Source organism: Leguminivora glycinivorella, chromosome 18, assembly GCF_023078275.1.
Source record: "Leguminivora glycinivorella isolate SPB_JAAS2020 chromosome 18, LegGlyc_1.1, whole genome shotgun sequence".
Classification (NCBI taxonomy): domain Eukaryota; kingdom Metazoa; phylum Arthropoda; class Insecta; order Lepidoptera; family Tortricidae; genus Leguminivora; species Leguminivora glycinivorella.
In genome coordinates, this window is record NC_062988.1 from 16,998,845 (window position 1) to 17,020,690 (window position 21,846).

The following is a 21,846-nucleotide window of genomic DNA, read 5'->3' on the forward strand; positions in this document are numbered from 1 at the left end:
AGGCACTCTTACCTCATCTCTTTTGTTTATTTTTTTTTCTTTTCAGCTTTATATATTTTCAGCAAAAAAGGGTCTTGATGATTCTTCTGTAACGTAAAGACCTTTTTTCCAATAGTTGAATACGAAGTTTAGATAATAACGTCCTAATCTCACATGAAATATAAGATTCTTTCACAAAAAATTACATTACTGATTAAATAATAACTATAGATAAAATAAAACGAAGGTTTACTATGCTTGTGATCTGTTTATTTTTACATTATTTGCTCTCAAAGAAAATGTTTAGAAGCTATCCTGTATGACTAAGTGGAGTGTATACATCATTAAAGATATAAAGATAGACGAAAACAAGACAAAAGGGTCAGTCTTATGTTTGGGAAGTTTATAAGTAATAAATAATTCTATTTACAAAAGTTGGGAAGACACACATATGCAAAAAGTATTTAAAAATAACGTCCTAGGAAATCAACGCAAAGACTAGATTCTTACTCCAATAAAATCCCAACATATCAGCAACAAGATTTACTCTAACTAATAATGATAAATAACATTCATTCATCATCATCATCAATAGTGATAACAACCTTACGTATTTAAATCTCACAGGATGTCACACATCTCCCTCTTAGCAATTAACTATTTACAAAAACTTAATAATCTTATAATGACGAAATTTGAGAAAAGTCTAATTGACCGTAAGTCCGTGTGGTACCAGGTCACCTCAGGGCAGAGGCGTCCAGTACCAGGGGCCGAGGCTAGAGGGACACAAACTCAGGCGGCGGAGGCGGTAAGGTCAGCACGGGGGTCTCTGTATTGTCCACTCCACCATTCTCTGCGCTAGGTCCGGGTAAAGACCATGTTGAAGAACTCCCCGTTGCTGTCACTCTGGGTCCCATATTATCATACGCTGGTGCAGTGCAGCATGTCCTACTTCTACGTGGCAACGTCGCTCCTCCACTCAGTAGATCAGGGTACTTCCCCGGCTCACCGACTCTTCCTGCTACTTGAACTGATATAAAAATGTTTCCGTACGGAACTGGGACAGCGAATTCTGCAGGCGGAGGAGGAAAGGCGCCAGGCGTACCTTCTATAGTTATATGTACAGGGTCGAAGCCGCAACCTCTAGGTTGGTCGTCACCTGATCTTTCTGTCAGTTCAAAATCGCAGGGCGACGCCATGTCACCTATAGAGCGATCGCAACTAACGACCACTGAGGCGTCTAGTAATCTCTTTTCTTGGTCAGTGAAGCTTCTGCTAGGTGGAACTGTTCGTCGTCTTAATCTCCAGCAAGCTACAGCTGCTAAAAAGCCGAGGGACGCTAAGATGCCTAATGCACCAAAAACGACGCCTAGAAGTTGAGGAATGCCGGGAGCAGTTCTTGCTGTAGCCGTTTGGGATCGAGGTAACACGAGACTAATTATCGCTCTCGCTTCTCCGGCGCTACTTTTCGCTACACACGACCATTCTCCGGCCGCACTGGAAGTCACATTCAACAGCGTGATATTCACCCATCTTACGCTGCCTGGTACTCTTTCATCGGAATCATCATCTTCTATATCTGTCTGCGTTTCTTCCAAATCGCAATCTAAACTACTGTTATGTACATCTACACCATCAAATAACCATGTTACTTGAGGTTTTGGAATCCCGTGAACCCAGCAGCCGAAGGAAGTGGCCACTCCGACTTCGGCTCTTACAACCAACGTGCTGGAGCGCACCTCGGGCGCGCACACCATGCTCTCGTTAGAAACACTCCTCCACTTGTTCCCCGCCTTTGTGGAAGGCTCCACACAAACTAATTCCTCTGTATCTAACTTCCTCAGTAAAAACCAATCTTTAAATTCACGCAGACGGCAGTCGCATCGCCACGGATTGCCTGATAAAGAAATCGTTTTCAAAGTCGGCAAAGAGAACGTACTGTAACGAAGGAATGTAAGCTGATTTCTACGCAAATCTATTTTCTCCAAAGACTTTAAATTCCGTAAAGCGTTTCTATGTATCGTCCGCAGCCGGCAACCGTCTAATAAAAGCATGCGCAGATGCGGCAAAGGCGGGAACTGGTCTGCAATTAATGTCGTCAAAGGGTTGTTGGTCAGAACTACCAAGCGCAGTCTTTCGTTGCCTCTGAATATGTCCCTCGGTAGATTAGAAAGGTCGTTTTCAGCCAAATCGACTTCAATCAGAATTCTTAATTCGAGAAATGCATCCGCATGGAGCGATCGAAGTTTAGTGGCCCGTAAGTTGATTTTCTGCAGGTTTAATAGGCCGATATTTGCAAAAGCTTCAGCGGGGAGGTTTCTGATCGGGTTGTCGTGTATGTCTAGTACTTGGATGTCGGATGAGAGCGGCGGGGGCCGGCGCAGGTCGCTGGAGGCGCAGGTGGCGGTCTTCTTGCCGGACGACCACTTGCAGACGCAGGCGGCGAACCGGGCGCAGTCGAGCCAGTCGCTGGCAGTCCTGGCGGTGCACGTCGTGAAGATCACTATCCAGTACCACCTGGCCCAAGCCACGCGCATGCTCATCTCATTTCGGGCGTGTGTTTACATCGGCAGGCTGCCTGAAACAACAAACGCGCGTTAATCGACTAAACAACGGGGTTTCGGGAACAATGGCTCGCTATCGTTACTCTATTTACGTGGCCTTAGCACGTTTTTGTAATGATTGATTTGGTAAACCGCCGGAGCAGTAACGTGTCTGTTAGTAACGGATCAAAGACGCACGTGCGTTGGTTATTTATAGCTACGATGAATCAGAGCACGTGCGATCATACGTCTGGGCTCAAAATAAATCGACTCGTATAAACAGTGGAACACAATAAGTCAATCAAACATGCGTGAGGTAAAATAGCGTGTAAAATAAAAATAACTGTATTAGAAGTTATTTTTTTAGTTTTAAATAAAACAATATTATCTTCGCAACGTTATATTATACATATTGAACGCAATCTTACAACATATCTGTGTATTTTGTACTATCAAAATCATTTCTCCTTTAATTGCCTCGCGAGCTCGTCTAACATTAAAAACATAAAATCTTTGAGCAAACGCCAATTAATGTGATTTATTATTTGCGATTATAAGATTAAGCTTGTCAAGCCAATTGTGATCATTAAAATTTAACTTAATTAGCGTACATAATTTATTGTACCTAATCATTAAAATTAAATATGATTAACGTATCCAAAATTCAATAACATACACAAAATCAGATCATAGCGGAAATAAATAATTATCATTTGTGCTAATTTATAAACAAAGTAGTAATTAAAATGAATAAACTCGTCGAATATTATTTCGTATTTAATTTTATCAACCTGTGTTTCAAACTGGGATTCATCTCAGAATGAAACTAGTCTCCATCGCTAGCCACTTCGTTACCGCAGCGATCGAAAGAGCGGCCACGAAGATTAATAGGTCACGGGAGAGTTAATTGTGAACCGTATTTACCCTGTTCGGCTTAGTGGTTGCTCTTATAGGGTGTTAAGTGTCAGGGTAGAATAGTCAAGGGTCGAAGCTTATTTGGTAATTTGACAAATTAAAATGAAGTGAGTCAAGTTCGCCAATTTGTAATTTACGTTTTAAACGTTGTTTTTCTCTTTAGAACACACTAGAGCTGAGCTTTGAACTGACAATTTTTGAAAACCAAGCAGAAATAATTACTTAAAAAAACGTCAAATGTCGCGGCTCTGCCATGAACACAAAAGCGTGTTCAGTTATGTTTGTTCATTGTACCTGTGTAGCTTTAACTGAACGCGACTTTACCTATGCTATGCTACGTAAGTGCCTTTTCAATTTATTTACTTATTTATTTATTTTCAATTACTAACATTGAAGACACATTTAGATATTATAATTTGATTGGTAAATTGTTGAACAGTGAACAGATTAAGCTTCTTTATAGAATTAAATTCAGTTAAACTAATTTGACCTCGTAACGCCCACCATACAAAATTTTTGCTAAGGGATTTTGATAGCACTGATTGAGTTGACTTTCATTTCTTCGAAAAATTGTAGAAACAAAAGAAATTCTACTTTATTTGTTTACATGACAGTAGAAATTCCATTGCATCAGATGTACATCTGATTGCACATTAAGCGGCAAGAGGTAACGATAAAATAAAAATAAAAACAGAAAAATTAAAACATAAACTGTTCCATTATCGCCCTCGCTACAGGTAAAAAATAAATAAACCAGCAAACGAGCAATGTTTAAACTGCATCCAATTAGGACGCACTAGCGAAATTCAGCCGAATAAAGGAACGCTCGCCACGGCAAACTAATTCCAGGGTGATGTGCTTTCGGGGACAATCTGTTGATTGGACAACGGCGTGACCTGACAATTAATTAGGAAGGGTATTTTTATTTTCAAGTTGTTATGTGAACATTTTTAAATTAAGACGATACGGTAGGGGTCAATTCTCCATACAAACGCTCTCGACGATTTCCTCCCTGGTTTTTGAAGATAGAGCAATGATTTTTTTCAACACAGATTATTATTATTTTTATCTGTGTCTGACCGTTTTGATTTTTTTGATATTCTGCTTTTTAAAGACTCTAGAGCCAATCAAAAAATTCCAAAAACGGCCTTTTTCATTGTGGCGCAAAAAAAGGTGTGATACTCAAGATTGGTAACAATTAACCAAAAAAGCTAAACGGTCCGACATAGATTATTTCATTGTTACTCAGATTCTCAAATTTCGTTCCGATTGATTAAGTTTTGAAGGAGGAAAGAGTCGAGAGCGGAACCTCGATTTTAAAGATTTTTTTGAAATATCTTTTGACTGAGTTGTTCTTAATGGACAATTTTTTTTCGATAAATCTAGTTAATAACACTTGTATATTTAACTAAAATTCACAAGTTGAAAGGGAGGATCCTTTCCATTTTAGCAATTTTGCTACCGTATCCTCTTAAGGGAAAAAAATTAAAAATCTACGATAGCTACGATACTATGGATATGGTCCGCTTTAACAACTAATCCCTATATTTGGCGTAGACACTAGTTTTACGAAAGCGACTGCCATCTGGACTTCCAACCCGAAGGGTAAGGGCCTTATTGGAATTAGTCTGGTTTCCTCTTGATGTTTTTCCTTCACCGAAAAGCGACTGGCTAATATGAAACGACAGTTTGCTCATAAGTTCCGAAAAACTCATTGGTACGAGCCGGGGTTCGAGCCCGCGACCTCCGCATTGAAAGTCACACGCCCTTACCGCTAAGCCACCAGCGCTTTTCGTAGCGATAGGTACATTAGGTACTTATACGCTGTGCTAAATATGTATATTACTTAGTGTTGTTATAAGACTAGTCTTGAAGACTTTTAAACCTTAAAGACTTGCAAACCCTAAAGGTTCACGCTTTAAAGACAAGCGTTAAAGTTTTTAGCTCAGAAACGGTTCAGAACCTTAACGACTCAAGCTTTTTATGAGCTCTTAAGAGTGAGTCTTTAAGACTCGGGCTTCATAGAGAGCTCAAGCCCCCTAAACCTCGAAGGCCTGTGCCAAGCTTTAAAAGCTCAAGCAACGAGCTTTATAGGCAGATAGTATTTATTTTTAACCCTTAATTTGACGGTGTCGGTTTGGTAGATTTTAGGGTTCCGTACACAATGGGTAAAAACGTAAGTCTATTACTAAGACTCAGATATCCGACCGCCCGGTCACGTCACCACGCTGTATCTCATGTATCTCAGGATACTAAAAAGTACGGAGCTCTCAGTGGGCGAGTCCGACTCGCACTTGGCCTGTTTTTTTTTACTTCTGTTGACCTTAGGATCTAGTTTATTAAAAGCTCTTAAGACTTAAATGCTACAAATCTTATAGACAAACCTTCAAAGCTTAGGAGTCTTTAAAGCTTGAGGACTAAAGGACTCGAGGATTCTGTGCTCGTAAGCAGCAACGCAAACTTATAAGGTTGAGGGTTATATGGTCGAGGCTTTAAGACTCAGAAGTCGCGACTCGAGTTTTGTAGTTTACGCCTCAAAGCTTAAATTCACAACACTAATATTACTCGAATACATTGACCGTCTTATCTAATATAATTGGAAGTTATTTATGGTAAGATAACAATTATATTATACTCAGATCAATAACCAATTAATTAATACATACATTTGTTTATTAAATACACACTAATCAAAATCTTAATTACACTGCAGAACTAATAATAAGCTGAAATTGCGAGTAAAACCGCAAATATCAACACAATTATGTTAAATTATGTTATTTGATCAATTGCCTCGAAAATAGCCCAGAGCTGAATTATTAACAGATATTATCCGTGGAATGATTTTGTAGTCCCTTGTCTGTGATTTAGACTTTATCTGTACCTATACAAACGTTGGCATTAAATAGGAAAGCAGGGCACCTAACCAATGTCATTAAATCGTTGACGCTTCGAAAGGGTACCGTAGCGTTTCCTATCGCTGCGTGGTGCGACAGATCCAGTTTACGTTCCGATCGTTTATTACTTTGGCTAGGCCGGCTATAGCCAAGAGTGCGATCGTTGACGCTCCGTATCATAATCGTAGTTACATTTATCTATGTTATAGTTATTTCGTACCTAATGGCGTGACAGAGCCGGTTGTATATCGTTTGTTAACTATTGTACGTTTGACTAGAGGCTCTGGCCTACAAATGAGAAATAGTTGGAGCTCCAATTGGTATTGTTTGCGAAATAGGTCCGGAGATAGACTCAGTGATTACTAACTATGGAACTAGTAGACAAATGCGGGTAGAATGAATAGTTGCTGATAAAAGATAACCAACTACTAGGTCAGTTTAGTGTGGTCATTAACAAGGCTCGGGAAAATGCTAGAATATAAAAATATAGAATCCTGTTCCGTACAATAGAGGCTTCCTTATACTAGTATCAATGATTAAAGTACCTATACTCCTCTGGTAACTCACAGTAAACGCACTGTTTTACGGCCCAGCCACGACATTGGTCTAAGCGCGTCAGCGGTGAGTGGCAGCCATACGTGCGAATGAAAAATCCCATCGCTGTGTCTCGCTCCAATGTATGGCCGCCGCTCACCGCTGTCGCGCTTAGACCAATGTCGTGGCTGAGCCATTACTCATAAATGAGTCCTACATTATTGTTACGGTTTCAAAGTGACGGGCGTTTTTCGAGTCTTGGTCATTAACATTTTCATAAAAATAGCCCACTACAGTAGAAATATTCAAATTCTGCTTTTTGAAAAGTCGGTTATTATAATGTACAGTCAAAAATGCGATTTAGAACCAATTAAATGTTTTATCTAAATCTAACATCCATAGCGCAAATACTGAACAACCAATTGATCTATTTGCCAAAACAAAATTAAGGCGATGAAAACACGATCTTTGTAAGCGATTATACTGAACCAGTGAGTTACAACTTCAGCGTTGTCGTCACTTTCCATCAGGTGCGACTAAGGTCAATCACTGGCCAGTTTATAATTAAAAAAAAATCTTAAACACTTTCAAATTTAGAAACATTTTAAAGTTCATAAAGACATAATACACTCCACATGTAACAGCTATGGCACTGACAAACTATTTTGATTTCTGAATTTATTGCACGAAAACACAGTCCACGACTGAATGTGTCCATAGATGTTACGGCTTTCATGCGTGGCCGTAATGGACATACAAAATGGCAAAAAAGAAAGAAAAAACATTACACTGTTTTTCTCTTGTCGCTAAAAGTAGAGTAAAGTAGCCGACGTACACTTAAGAAGGTTCATTTTATTGCCGAAGAAAAGGCGTTAAAGAGCAACTTATGTACAGCGAACTGTATTAGCGCACACAAAAGGAGAACCCTAATATTTTTGGTCACTGCGATTGAAACTGATGAGTAACACCATACTTAAGAAGTAGATGTATGGCAGATACCACAGAACTAGATTGAATAGACGAAACAAGTTCATCTATAGGGGCCGAGCGTGTCAGATTTTGTACTAAAAATTGTTACTTTTGATTTCAAATATGTCTCAGGGCCTTGAGTGTTCATAATTTTTGTGTTGTGGTAATTTAATATCACGTAACGAGGCATTTTTATGTTTTTGTTGACTTCAACTTACAAAAATTTACGCCCTAAAGATGCAAGCTGCCAATAAAGACGGACAAGTGGATTTTACTGCGTTCATTTGACACTCTAACTGCTCTAAGTAGATACGTTTGCTTGATCTATGGTACTTATATATGACATCTGTGGCAGATACAGTAAGTGTCAATGTAGGTCAACATTTCTGTTGCATTGGAAATCATGTTTATTAGGTACACTTCTTTTGGTTCTCGTAGTAGTTTTAAGCCATTTATTTAGAGTAACGTCAAATGTATACATGATTTCGTGCATCGTCAAATCTGCTTGGTTGTGCCCAATAAAGTAAAATAATAAGTAATTTATTATTCAACTAGCTTTTGCCCGCGGCTTCGCTCGCGTTAGAAAGAGACAAAAAGTAGCCTATGTCACTCTCCATCCCTTCAACTATCTCCACTTAAAAAATCACGTCAATTCGTAGTTCCGTTTTGCCGTGAAAGACGGACAAACAAACAGACACACACACTTTCCCATTTATAATATTAGTATGGATATATGATTTTGTGCATCATCAAATCTGCTTGGTTAAAAGCGTGCGTGTGAGCCCAATAAAGTAAAATGAAGATGGACGTAATTAAACTCAAATTTATTATTCAATGAGTAATTGCTGTTATAGATTACGATTTGAAACTGAAACAAAACGCCATGTCTTTGAAAATTGAAAATATTTTCACCAAAAACTCCGCGTTTAGTGATTTATATTGTTTACTATTTTCCAGTATTTGGCTCTCGTAAATATCACCTAGTTTCTGATTTATATTTGGAATAGTTTTCACAAAACAAAGTTATTTTTCGTCAGTCTTGATTTGTAACTCCCGTAAATATCACCTAGTTTCTGTTTGTGGACGTTCCGGCCTCCTATCAACTGGGTAACTAATTGGAAATAGAATAAAGTCAAATTTCACTGAGATCTACTATACCATGTATGTTTAAAATTGTAAAAGACTAGGTTTTGCCCGCGGATCAAAATAAAGTTAGATTTACCACCTGTGAGAATATTTCGTTGTAGTTTCAAGCGAATCTCAGGGGAAAAGTTTTGTGTTAAGTGCAAATGAAACATTTTACTTCTCAGTGTATTTTCCAGTTAAAAAACTCACGCAAACGCTTCAGGATTCTATTCTCGAAAATGTAACATTAGCAATACTCGCTTCGCTCGTGGTTCAACTATAGAATCCTTTTCACTTGCTCGTTTTTCAATTCCGGCGACCTGTCTGCTCGTTTGCCTCCTATCACATTAAAAATATATATATATGAAATATGAAATATAGGCGTCGGGACGTACAGTGTAGGTAATGTTCTCATACCAATTCACTATATCAAATAGCAATTAGTACATTACGATATAAATGCGAAAAAAAGGAAGTTCGAAACGAGTGGCGATAAATTAAAACACGACCGAAGGGAGTGTTTAAATCGACACGAGTTACGAATTTCTTTTACACGTGTATCGTATGACGTTTTTCAGTACAGATGAGCCTCCGAAGTTTCGACCTGACATAATAATGAACCGCTTCTCGCACTAGTGCGTAAAAAAAACACCATCTGTACTGAAAAATATTTTTTGCTGTGACATTGCAGTGACAGGTTGCCAGCCTACGCCACAATTTAACCCATATCCCATAGTCGCCTTCTACGACACCCACGGGAAGAAAGGGGGTGGTGAAATTCTTAACCCGTCACCACACAGGCAGACTATATTGTTCCTCAAAAGCCTTTGTTTAATGTATTTATTACTGTTTATAATTGTATTTTGTTTAATGGATATAATTTTAGTCAAAATGGCTTACCACGAAAATTGTTTTAATTTTCTTCAACTCGACTGACTGCCTCTGTTCTAATAATTAATCTAAAATCGATACTAAATGGCAAATAGTTACTTTGCTCCAATTTAAATAAGTTAGGAACGCAATGTACCGTGAAGCCGCAGCCACAGCCTCCGAGTTAGAGAGCCCAAGGAAGACGTATTCTCGAATATTTCACGCATCAAATTGGGACCGAAATCAAATTGGTTCTTTACGCTTCCTGTCTAGACACTCACCTATCTCAATCTGCTGTAGGTGAGCTTTAACTAATAAAAATTGAAGATCTCTCACAGATCCTGGTATTTTTTTGTTCTTTTAAGTAACAATCATTTCTTAAAATAAAAGTTATAAAATTGTACCTATGGAAATTGTAGTGTACAGTGCAAACAAGTGAAAGAAGTTGCCACGTTACAACGTGACGTAGTAAGGACATTTTATTTTATGGTAGGTTTCGTGAACAAGTAATCTTTATGGTTCTTCCAGACTGGGCTGTTATAAATGATATATAACACGGTGTGACAGGGATAGCTCGCCATCGCGCTGTCCTTGTCACACCATGTTATATGACATTTATAACAGCCAGTATGGGAGCATCATTAGAAACGCCCAGGGTTCCTTGCCAACGTGACAATCGCTTACACTAACATGGTTATCGTTCGCTCTTCCGTGTTGACTCTTTTTTACTGGCATTTATCTTTCTAACCCACATGTGAACCACTGATTAAGTACTGTTACTTTCTGTTTGTCCGGTATCAGAATTGATTGAACTTCGATTTTAATTTCCGAATGAGGCCCAAGAAAAGCAGTTTGAAACAAATGTAATTGAGAAGTGGGTTGGATAGCGTTTCGTTTGTAACTTGCCTGTAGTTCCGATCAAATTACTGTGCCCACACGGCTAGAAGAATTTAATATTTCCCAATCCGAACTATCTTGGGTTGGAGAAAATTGGGTTAGCCTTGTTCCCTTTATTTTGTAGTTACTAGTCAACTTAAATAATGGTACCTATAGTATAATGAAATACCGTACAACGTGTTTTATTGCTTTGTTTCTCCTCAGTGCTGAGTCTGCTCTTACGTGGATCACATGATTCCGGAAGATACCATGCGACTTCAAAGGCGTCATGGAATTGGGTGGAAAGCGATTTGCGATGGACGGCATGACTGCCCTACTTTAAGTCTCAATGTAAGTCCTTCCACTAAAAATTAAAATATGACCATAATCTTTTTTAAGGTTGTCTTTCCAGTTTTCCATAAATAATGTAATTGTAAACAATTTCGGGTATTTAAATTTAAAAATAAAATGTTACTTTTAACAGTTTTAACAATTGAAATTACCATAAAAACATGGAATTGGGTGGAAAATGGACTTTTTCTCTGTACTTAGCAAGTAACTAGTCAATTAGTTTATTTTTCGGGTATTTTTTAAAAATAAAATTATTATAAAAAATTGAAATAAAAAAGCAACAAAAACTTAGCAAGTATTTTTATTGCCATAACTATTATAAAAAATACAAATACACGAGAAAAAAAAATAGAAACAAATAGAAACAAAATGGATAATAATGGACTGATCGGCGATTGACCCTAGTCACACCTGATGGGAAGTGAAGACAGAGTCTAAGATGGAGCTCACAAATCGGTGAGCTATTAATCAATAGCCTATTCACTCTACGTTTAAAGAGACAGAGGTCGTATTTTTCTGGGAACACCGATGGTGGGAGCGCATTCCATAGTTTATTATACCCGACAAACAATTAAACGGTTATCTTATTTCACTAATGTATGTATTTTACCATTTGCATTCATAACATAAGCGTCTGCGCTCAGCCTGGCTGGGCCATGTGGAGAGGATGAGAGAGGATCGTGCGGCCAAAATCGACGATCTACCGAGAAACGGCCGGTCGGAAGGCCCAGACACCGAATGATCGATGAGGTCCAGAAGGATCTGTGTGACCTTGGAGTGACCGAGTGGCATCAGATCGCACAGGATAGGAGCGAATGGCGGAGTCTAGTGTCGGAGGCCAAGATCTACTTCGGGTCGCTGAGCCATCGCAGTAAGTAAGCAAGACGTAAGGCGCATCGCCGATATAAAATGTGAATAACGTCCTAAACAAACGTTACAGACTCTCAACATGATAAAAAACGAAAACTTTTTGGAAAAGGAAAAAAAGAGGATGTTAAAAAGTTGCTCATTTGGCTAAAATAAATTTTGTCCTCAAACATAATATTACCTATAGGTAATTTCTTATTTTATTTTCCTGTATCATAACATTGCGTGAAATATAAAAAAGAGGATCAGGTGATGTCAATTCATTAACATCGCGCCATTTTAATGTAGACCGTCAGTTCAAAGGGAACCAGAAAATGAGAGTTGACTTTTGGTGCGAAAAAAGATAGAAGGTTTGTGTACTGACTCGTGTTAGTATTTCAACGGGAAATGTACCTGAATTTTGCACGTCGAGAGCCGAGCGATGTTTAATTATGTACAATGTTTATTTTGACATGAAGTGCGATACGTCAGCTGTTTCATGAAAAGTAACGCCGAGTAAGCATGAATATCTTTTATTATTTAGTTATATGCCTGCCTATACATATTATGTAATATAAGCACTACAGTGATACTTAAATAATCATCGTACGTTTAGTTTATGTCCATGGGAGGCGATGACTGCTTCCCATCAGGCGGCTCGTCTGCTCATTTGCTGCCTAGTAGTAAAAACTGGGTCACATTTTCATTCTAATTACCGCTAAAGGATAACCTAGTCTTGACAAAAAAAAATCTGTAATGTTTGATGTTCTATCTGATGTGGTTAGCAAATCACATGGTAGGAGTCCAACGTAAACAAAAAGTTGTACATAAGTATATCTCCCAATTTGTACAAGCTTATCAGAATTAAAGAAAATGAAATGAAACGTGAAACATAAGTCGCACGCTATTTGAATTGTGTTGCCGTGATACCCCTGCACCTAAAAGTGAGAGAAGTAGCCTCTATTGAGAGCGTCAAACGGAGGTCAACAACAGAATATCTACTGGCCCACATCTGTTACGAACTCTTTTAGTGTTTGTGGTCAAGTTAAATGTCAAAATATTTAAATTTATATTTCTTATTGATTGTTATGTTTTTGTATGTCACTCTAGGAATAAATGGCGAAACGTTTCGCCATGACCCTTTACCGGCTCATTATTTATTTAGTTTCCTTCATCTGGCGACCGTTAAATAAGATGGAAACACTAAAAAAAGAACGTAGTGTAGCCAGGAGGCTTTTTACAATCGCGAAAAGTGAAATTAACGCTATTCTAGAGTCGGCAAATATCGACGATATCACCGCGGCCTTCAATAAACTCCAGCTTCGAGCCGATTCCCTGTTCAACGTTGACCAGCGTATAAAAGAACAGTGGCTAAAAACGGACGAGATGACTGAAGACGAAATTTACGAGGATTGCATGACCAGCGATAAGTATATCACCGACTGGGAGCGTATAAAAGTCATGTACGACAGCGTTTCCCGGAAGAATGAACGCGTGAAGAGGTCTCGCAAGTCTAGCGGCAGCGATGTGTCGAATAATACAGATAAGTCTCATCAATGTTGTGAGAAGTCGACATGCAGTACAGCATGTCATACAAGAAGATTTCGCCTACCAAAATTTGAGTTACGCAAGTTCGACGGAAATTCTAAAAATTGGATTGGTTTTTGGTGTCAATTTCAGAAAATCCACGACGACGAAACAATTGACGACGGAGATAAGTTTCAGTACCTCTACCAGTGCACTGTTCCAGATACTCCAGCACGAGAGATCGTCGAGAGCTTTCCGCCGTCGGGAGCTAACTACAAGAAGGCTATTGAGCAACTGAAGTCCAGGTTTGCGCGTGATGAAATGTTGATCGACATTTATGTGCGTGAGCTCCTTAACCTTGTACTAGCACAAGCAAAAGGTAATACTTCTTATAAATTAGGCCACTTATACGATAAATTAAATACGCAATTATTAGCACTGCAAAGCTTAGGTGTCACTATAGATAAATATGCTGCTTTACTTTTCCCTTTAGTTGAGTCCGCCTTGCCCGAATCTGTTTTACGAGCATGGCAGAGATCCCATGCAACCGAGGAGAAAGGCGACGATCATCTGAACCGGCTTATGAAGTTCCTGAAACGCGAAGTCGAGTCGGAGGAGCGGATCCAGCTCGCGCGCAGCGGGATAGCATCGGGTGACAGTTTGCATAGCGTTCCTACTCAACAACCTACCGCGGCATGCTTTGTGTCCACGGAAGACGCAGGTAAGAGAATTGGTTGCGTTTGGTGTGAAAAGGCATCACATAGCAGCTTCGAGTGCTACAAGGCTAATAAAATGTCGTATGAGGCTAGGAAGGAAGTGTTAAATAAAAAACCGGCCAAGAGCGTGTCGGGCCACGCTCAGTGTAGGGTTCCGTAGTTTTCCGTATTTTTCTCAAAAACTACTAAACCTATCAAGTTCAAAACAATTTTCCTAGAAAGTATTTATAAAGTTCTACTTTTGTGATTTTTTTCATATTTTTTAAACATATGGTTCAAAAGTTAGAGGGGGGGGACGCACTTTTTTTCCTTTAGGAGCGATTATTTCCGAAAATATTAATATTATCAAAAAACAATCTTAGCAAACCCATATTCATTTTTTAATACCTATCCAACAATATATCACACGTTGGGGTTGGAATGAAAAAAAATATCAGCCCCCACTTTACATGTAGGGGGGGTACCCTAATAAAACATTTTTTTCCATTTTTTATTTTTGCACTTTGTTGGCGTGATTGATATACATATTGGTACCAAATTTCAGCTTTCTAGTGCTAACGGTTACTGAGATTATCCGCGGACGGATGGACGGACGGACGGACGGACGGACGGACGGACAGACAGACATGGCGAAACTATAAGGGTTCCTAGTTGACTACGGAACCCTAAAAAGGAGCATGCCTAATTTGTTTGAAACCGGGATATAATGCGAAAAAATGCAAGAATTTTACAAAATGCCTTTTCTGCTCCAAACGTCATTCTGTATTGATGTGCCCTGACATTAAAACGTCAAGTCAAATTGAAAACGTGAAAAATTCGAATGTTGGAACGTCAAACTTAAGTAACAACGTAACTCAATATAAGGCTAGTACCACACTGTTGCAAACGTTTATGGCAAATATTGTCAGCGATAATAAATGTATACAGGTACGATGTTTTATCGACTCGGGAGCGCAGAAGACATACTTACGTCGCGACATTATTGAAAGCTTAGGCTTGAAACCTATCGGTAACGAAAACGTGTCAAATTGCCTTTTTGGAGGAATAGAAACTGAAAAGGAACTGTTTCATACATACGCGATTACTTTAGGAAGCCTTGATAAAAAGTTTCAATGTAGAATGACCGCGCGAGGGAAGTCAACGCTCTATGTTCCTCGTTTAAATATAAATCAACGATGACTGCTTCCCATCAGGCGGCTCGTCTGCTCGTTTGCTGCCTAGTAGTAAAAACTGGGTCACATTTTCATTCTAATTACCGCTAAAGGATAACCTAGTCTTGACAAAAAAATCTGTAATGTTTGATGTTCTATCTGATGTGGTTAGCAAATCACATGGCAGGAGTCCAACGTAAACAAAAAGTTGTACATAAGTATATCTCCCAATTTGTACAAGCTTATCAGAATTAAAGAAAATGAAATGAAACGTGAAACATAAGTCGCACACTATTTGAATTGTGTCGCACGCACTTGCCGGCCTGATACCCCTGCACCTAAAAGTGAGAGAAGTAGCCTCTATTGAGAGCGTCAAACGGAGGTCAACAACAGAATATCTACTGGCCCACATCAGATATGACAAAAGAGTTCCTATAACTGAACTTCTTCACCCGGCTGAAAGAATAACAATAGAAATATCAGAAATATGCAATCAGGAACAGTTAAACCCGTACTACATCGATGGCGAGATGCACAGAATGTTCACAGATGGCAGCAAACACGACGGGCATGTGGGAGCAGCTGTGGTGATTGAATATCCAGACGGACAAAACCATACAAAGCACTTCAAACTACACAACAGCTGTACCGTCTTCCAAGCAGAGTGCTACGCCCTAGAACAGGCATGCTATGAATGCTATAAGCAAGAAATGCCAAGAGTCACCATCTTCTCAGACTCCAAGGCGGCATTAATGGAAATAGCAAACAGAAGCAGCACGAATCGAATAGTAAATAACATTTACAAAACACTCTACAGTATCAAGAAATCCGGAAAGACTCTAGTTAAATTATGTTGGATTAAGGCGCATGTCGGTCTACACGGCAACGAGCGAGCCGACGCGGCAGCCAAACATGCGGCAACTCTACAAACACCTCCCAACTACGAATCCTTCCCTTTATCATTCCACTAAATAAACTACAGAAAACATGTCAAAACAATGTACAACAAATGGTACGAAGACAGCACTACTGGATTCCACTTAAAACATCATTTGCCCAACATCGACTCGATCACAAAATTACGTGGCTCAATGGCAATAAGTTTTCAGCTGACACAAGTTTTAACGGGGCATGGATATCACAAAGCCTATTTACATAGATTTAAAATAACAGACGACAATTTATGCCCATGCAACAACGTGAGTTGTCAGACTATTGACCACCTCTTAAAAGAATGCCCAAAATTTACCAATAGCCGTATCCACCATGAAAGCACCTGTGATTTTTTGAACGTCAACCCATATGAAATAACAAGCATCATTACAAAAGAATCATCAACAGAATCAACAATCTAAAAAAGTTCAACAACACCTAAATAATGATTTACCACAGCTTTAAGGTGAATGGTCGCCCGTATTCCTAGCGAGGGCCATTCATCTTCAAAACAACAGTTAATTAAAAAAAAAAAATTGAATTGTGTTTAGCGTTTTCTATAGGTAAACATTTGTCATTCTCTTTACACCTGTAAATTACATAATATATCTTTCGTAAGCAACTTATGGTCCATTTACACTTATGAAAAAAGTAAGGAAGTTTTGTGATTTTCAAATTTTTTTTTTATTTACTTAAAAAAAACTATTGCCCTAGTTACTTATTCGTAAGTCCAAAACTTGTCAATTTATTTCGATAAGCAGCTGTGTGTCGCTTTCGTAAGCAAACTCTTACCTGTTTACACTTGAAAGTTTTCAGCTTACGAAAGTAGTCAAAACTTATCGTAAGCTGGTTACAAAAAGTTAGCTACGTAAGCAGTAAATAAAAAAAAAATTTAAAAAAAAAAAAGTAAAACTAGCAGGTGTAAAGGCAGCCTAACGCAACAGATTAGATAATCCCCAAGATTTTAATAGTTCTCTAAATTGGGGAGAGCATAGCAACCATGAGTGATGAAATCCTTAAACAAAAGCCTCGTGTAAAACCCGATGATGAATGATGACAAGTAATAAGTCAAACTTCACTTATCAGGCAGTCTTGGCTAATTGTTGTTTAATGTCTATTTAATGTACGGGAAAGGGACGTGAATTATGTGTTTGCTAATCTTGTATTTATTATGTACCAAGTGCAAAATGGAATTAGATTCCTAAACTAAATATTATATTTTAATTTTAGCAGAAGCAGATCCTTGTATGCTAATCGGTAGATGTTTTCGACTTAAAATAAAAACCTTATTTAAAAACAGATTTAGAAGCCAACTTTTCATTTAATTTTGTCTTGATTTGTTTTTTTAAGTAGTAACTATGGTCACGCTATAGTCTCAGTTCAACTCTACTTTTAAGTACCTAGTTCTATTTTCTGATTTATGTTTTTAAGTAAGTTCGGTCAACTGTGCTATTCGGGTTTGTGTGAGGTCGAAGTCAATTTTAAATTTCTCAAACACTTTTGGATTTCGCGAAGATAGGATTTAGGTCACTGAAATTATTAGCAGTGAAACTGTCGTGGGGCATTGATACCTAATTACCTATATCAAATATTGAAAAAACCAGGGTTCAACTCAAGTTAATTCTACCTATTGCTATACGTTTCTTAGAACAAGTCTGTTGGTAACTGTCAAGAACTTCAAAATCCCAACGTTTTCACAAGCAGTAAAAGACAAGGTACGCTAATTGCGAACGTTTCCGACGCTAACTGACACTTAGTCCGGAATTACGGCGCTCCGAACACTCAAACTGAACGTTCCGGGGTTTGACCTCGTTATAACAGTCTTACATACGCTTTTATGCTTATCAATTACAAAGATAACGCGATTTCTTTGATTAAAAAGCAACGCACGGTAAATTTTTATTTCAACGTTTTTGTTTACCCAATTTATTGGGTGAACTGAAACTGATAAATAGTTATATATGCACGCGGTGGCCAAGCGGTAAGAGCGTGCAACTTTCAATTCGGAGATCGGGGGTTCGAACCCCGGCTCGTACCAATGAGTTTTTCGGAACTTATGTGCGAAATGTCATTTGATATTTGCCAATCGCTTTCCGGTGAAGGAAAACATCGTGAGGAAACCGGACTAATTCCAATAAGGTCTAGTTTACCCTTCGGGTTGGAAGGTCAGATGGCAGTCGCTTTCGTGAAAACTAGTGCCTAAGCCAAATCTTGGGATTAGTTGTCAAAGCGGACCCCAGGCTCCCATGAGCCGTGGCAAATGCCGGGATAACGCAAGGAGGATGATGATATATATTTATGTACGCGGTGTAACGTGAGAAAACCGAATAGTTTTAATAGCGTAATTCCTGACGACATTTTAAGTTTAAAATGTGGTATAAACTTTTTAGATTTCCCCTAGTTTCAGATTATTAAAAAAAATAAACAACTCATGAAATAAAACTATGGAAACGGATTAAATCGCGTATAATGAATTTACAATTCATCCCGATCAAAAGCTGCCCACATACAAGAAATATTAAATCCGTTCCCATAGTTTTATTTCGGTTTCGGTTCTTTATTTATCGCGGTAAGCGAAGACAATATTATAACAACTCATTATTATTTCTTAGTTCAAAAAGCATTTTTGATGATGATTGGTGATGATGACATTATGCGACAGAACTTAACTATTCTTGTTTTGACGACCGCTCTGGCATAGCGGGTAGCAACCCTGGCCATCTTTTTCTATGTGATGAACACATATATTTGTTCCTGTGTCATGTATGTCTTCTACGTACTTAAATATTGGTGTAAGAATGTCTTTAATTTTTTGCTAGCCTATAATGGTGTCCCACTGCTGGGCAAAGGCCTCTCCCCTTGACCACCATGACTCCCGGTTTAGTGCCTCTTCCGGCCAGTTAGTGAGAAAGGTGTCTAGGTCGTCCCTCCATCTCCTTCTGGGCCTGCCGCGTCCGCGCTCTAATTGTGGCATCCAATTGGTAGCTACACTAGCCCGCCTGTCAGGATGCATGCGGCAGACGTGACCAGCCCAGTCCCATAAGTTATTTTAAGTCTTTAATATTTATTTATTTTATTTTTAATGTTTAATTATGTTTAGCTACAACTTGGCGATCCTGCCTGCCTGCTTAATAAAGCCATGGTTGGAATCCCGGTAAGGCCATTTTTAGGGTTCCGTAGTCAACTAGGAACCCTTATAGTTTCGCCATGTCTGTCTGTCTGTCCGTCCGTCCGTCCGTCCGTCCGTCCGTCCGTCCGCGGATAATCTCAGTAACCGTTAGCACTAGAAAGCTCAAATTTGGTACCAATATGTATATCAATCACGCCAACAAAGTGCAAAAATAAAAAATGGAAAAAAATGTTTTATTAGGGTACCCCCCCCTACATGTAAAGTGGGGGCTGATATTTTTTTTCATTCCAACTCCAACGTGTGATACATTGTTGGTTAGGTATTTAAAAATGAATAAGGGTTTAGTAGGATCGTTTTTTGATATTATTAATATTTTCGGAAATAATCGCTCCTAAAGGAAAAAAAAAGTGCGGCCCCCCCTCTAACTTTTGAACCATATGTTTAAAAAATATAAAAAAATCACAAAAGTAGAACTTTATAAAGACTTTCTAGGAAAATTGTTTTGAACTTGATAGGTTCAGTAGTTTTTGAGAAAAATACGTAAAACTACGGAACCCTACACTGAGCGTGGCCCGACACGCTCTTGGCCGGTTTTTTTATGTGATAAGCACAGATATTTGTTCCTGTGTCATGTATATCTTCTACGTATTTAATTTATTTTTAATGTTTAATAAAATTATGTTTAGCTGCAAGTTTGGTATAGAAAAGTACTGATCCAAACAGAATGGTTCTAACATTTGAACTCGAGAAAGCAAAGTGAAATACATTGTGCTACAAAATCTTATTTGATTGGGACCCGATTTTTATTGAAGTGTAAATTGCATTTAGATCGGTAGGGGTCCAGAATGGCCAGACGTGAATAAGAAAACCAATAAAAATTCTCTTTCTATAAAAATATTTGTTAGATCTGCAGCCTTACCACGATCTTTTTAAAAACGATTCAAACGCAGAGCAGTTCAGTTTAGGTGCCTAAACTGAGCGTCTCAATTTGCTACCATGACCTCCAATGTTCAGAGTCGAAACTGAACCGCGTACAAGTGAATGAAAGACCGATATTGTCTCTGGTTCGCAACTGAATCGTTTTGACAAGAAAAGGATGACGCTATAGGAATCGTATAAATCTATCTCGTTTTCCCCTTGTGACGTTTGATCGTTCGAAAACCAGGAACGATTACTAATTTTTAATTTTATTTTATTCTTAAAACTGGAAAAAGAAACATTTAAAATATTTAAATGTAAAATTCACAATAATTACAATGATTTTTTGTAAAATATCGTGTCTTTTTGAACAAAACTCTAAACTAAATTATAAAAATATATATGATGACAGTTCGTTAAAGCTTATGTTTAGAACGTCGCGCCCTTGACTAGTAGGTAATTAATAATAAAGTTTTTATTTATGTATTTGAAGTGCTGTGCTCGGCTATAGAACTCGCAGTGTTTGGATGATATTTTAACAAATACGTAAGTCATTAGTATTTGTAGGTAGCTCACTCGTGTCTAAATTTAATGTATATCGCTAAGTTATGCTAGATCTAGTTGATTCCTTAGCCATCCTAGTTCTAGGCATGTTTGTCGCAAGTGTTAACATGACTCCTTGCATATCGACTAAAAAAGGATCAGACTTTTTCTCGCTCTTTTTGATTTGCGTTTTTGCGAGATCATAGGATTCATAGGGCACTCTAAAAATGTAAAAACGTGTAGTTATAAAGTTGGAATAGTTGGTCCGTAAATATTACTAAACAAAATCATAAAACTTTATATTTTATTATCGAATCGGTAAGGATCGAAAAACCAAAATAATAAATTAATCAGGTGATGAAACTAGCTTTAGTTATATTTTCCATCTCCTACTCCTTATAAAAAACACAAAACTATTTAGTATCGCTAGTGTTACAACAAAGCGATTCAGAATAATGCGGTAAGTGAGTAACTTTTTATGAATCGCTAAATTTGACATTCCTGCGATTCAGTTTAGGCTCAAGTGGTATGTCATGGTACGAAATACACTTGAGATGAGTGAATGAAACGGCTGGGACGCTTATCGCTCGCTCGGTCTAAATTTGATCGCAATAACAATGTCGTGGTAGGAAATAGCGACGCAGTTCAGTTTAGGTCCTAAACTGAATCGCGTTAAGAGATCATGGTAAGGCCCCAGCTTTTGTTTAATGTCAAGGTGGTGTGTGATTGTTTATATATTTGTTTTTTTTTTATTTAATATTACGAAGTGTTATTGTGAAATTATTGATAAGATTTCCTGATTCTTCTTTTTTTTGCTCAGCTCTTTTTCCTCGTATGCATGTAAATTAGAAATAATTCAGGACCGTCTCCTAAACGGTTTCGTGGCTTTGATGTACCTAGCGTACGAATCTGGTGCGTGATCTTAGACCAGCATAACCTACAGATGTGTAGATTTGTGTTTAGTATTACATTTAGGGCCATTAGCATCAATCACAGTTAACAAATTAACGTGACGAAGAGAAG

The 21,846-nt window shown here is 38.3% G+C and overlaps 1 protein-coding gene across 3 annotated transcripts in view; it reads right to left on the minus strand.

The window, feature by feature from the left end:
* Positions 1–320: 320 nt before the first annotated feature.
* LOC125235762 (leucine-rich repeat-containing protein 24-like) overlaps positions 321–21,846 on the minus strand; it is a 107,959-nt gene continuing 86,433 nt past the window's right edge. For 2 of the 3 annotated variants that reach the window (XM_048142347.1, XM_048142349.1), the window contains exon 2: positions 321–2,557. In XM_048142347.1, coding sequence (XP_047998304.1) covers positions 756–2,522 — 1,767 coding nt within the window. In that variant the 5' untranslated portion in view covers positions 2,523–2,557 and the 3' untranslated portion in view covers positions 321–755. The remainder of the gene's footprint in view (positions 2,558–21,846) is intronic. The other variant, XM_048142348.1, reaches the window with a different exon arrangement.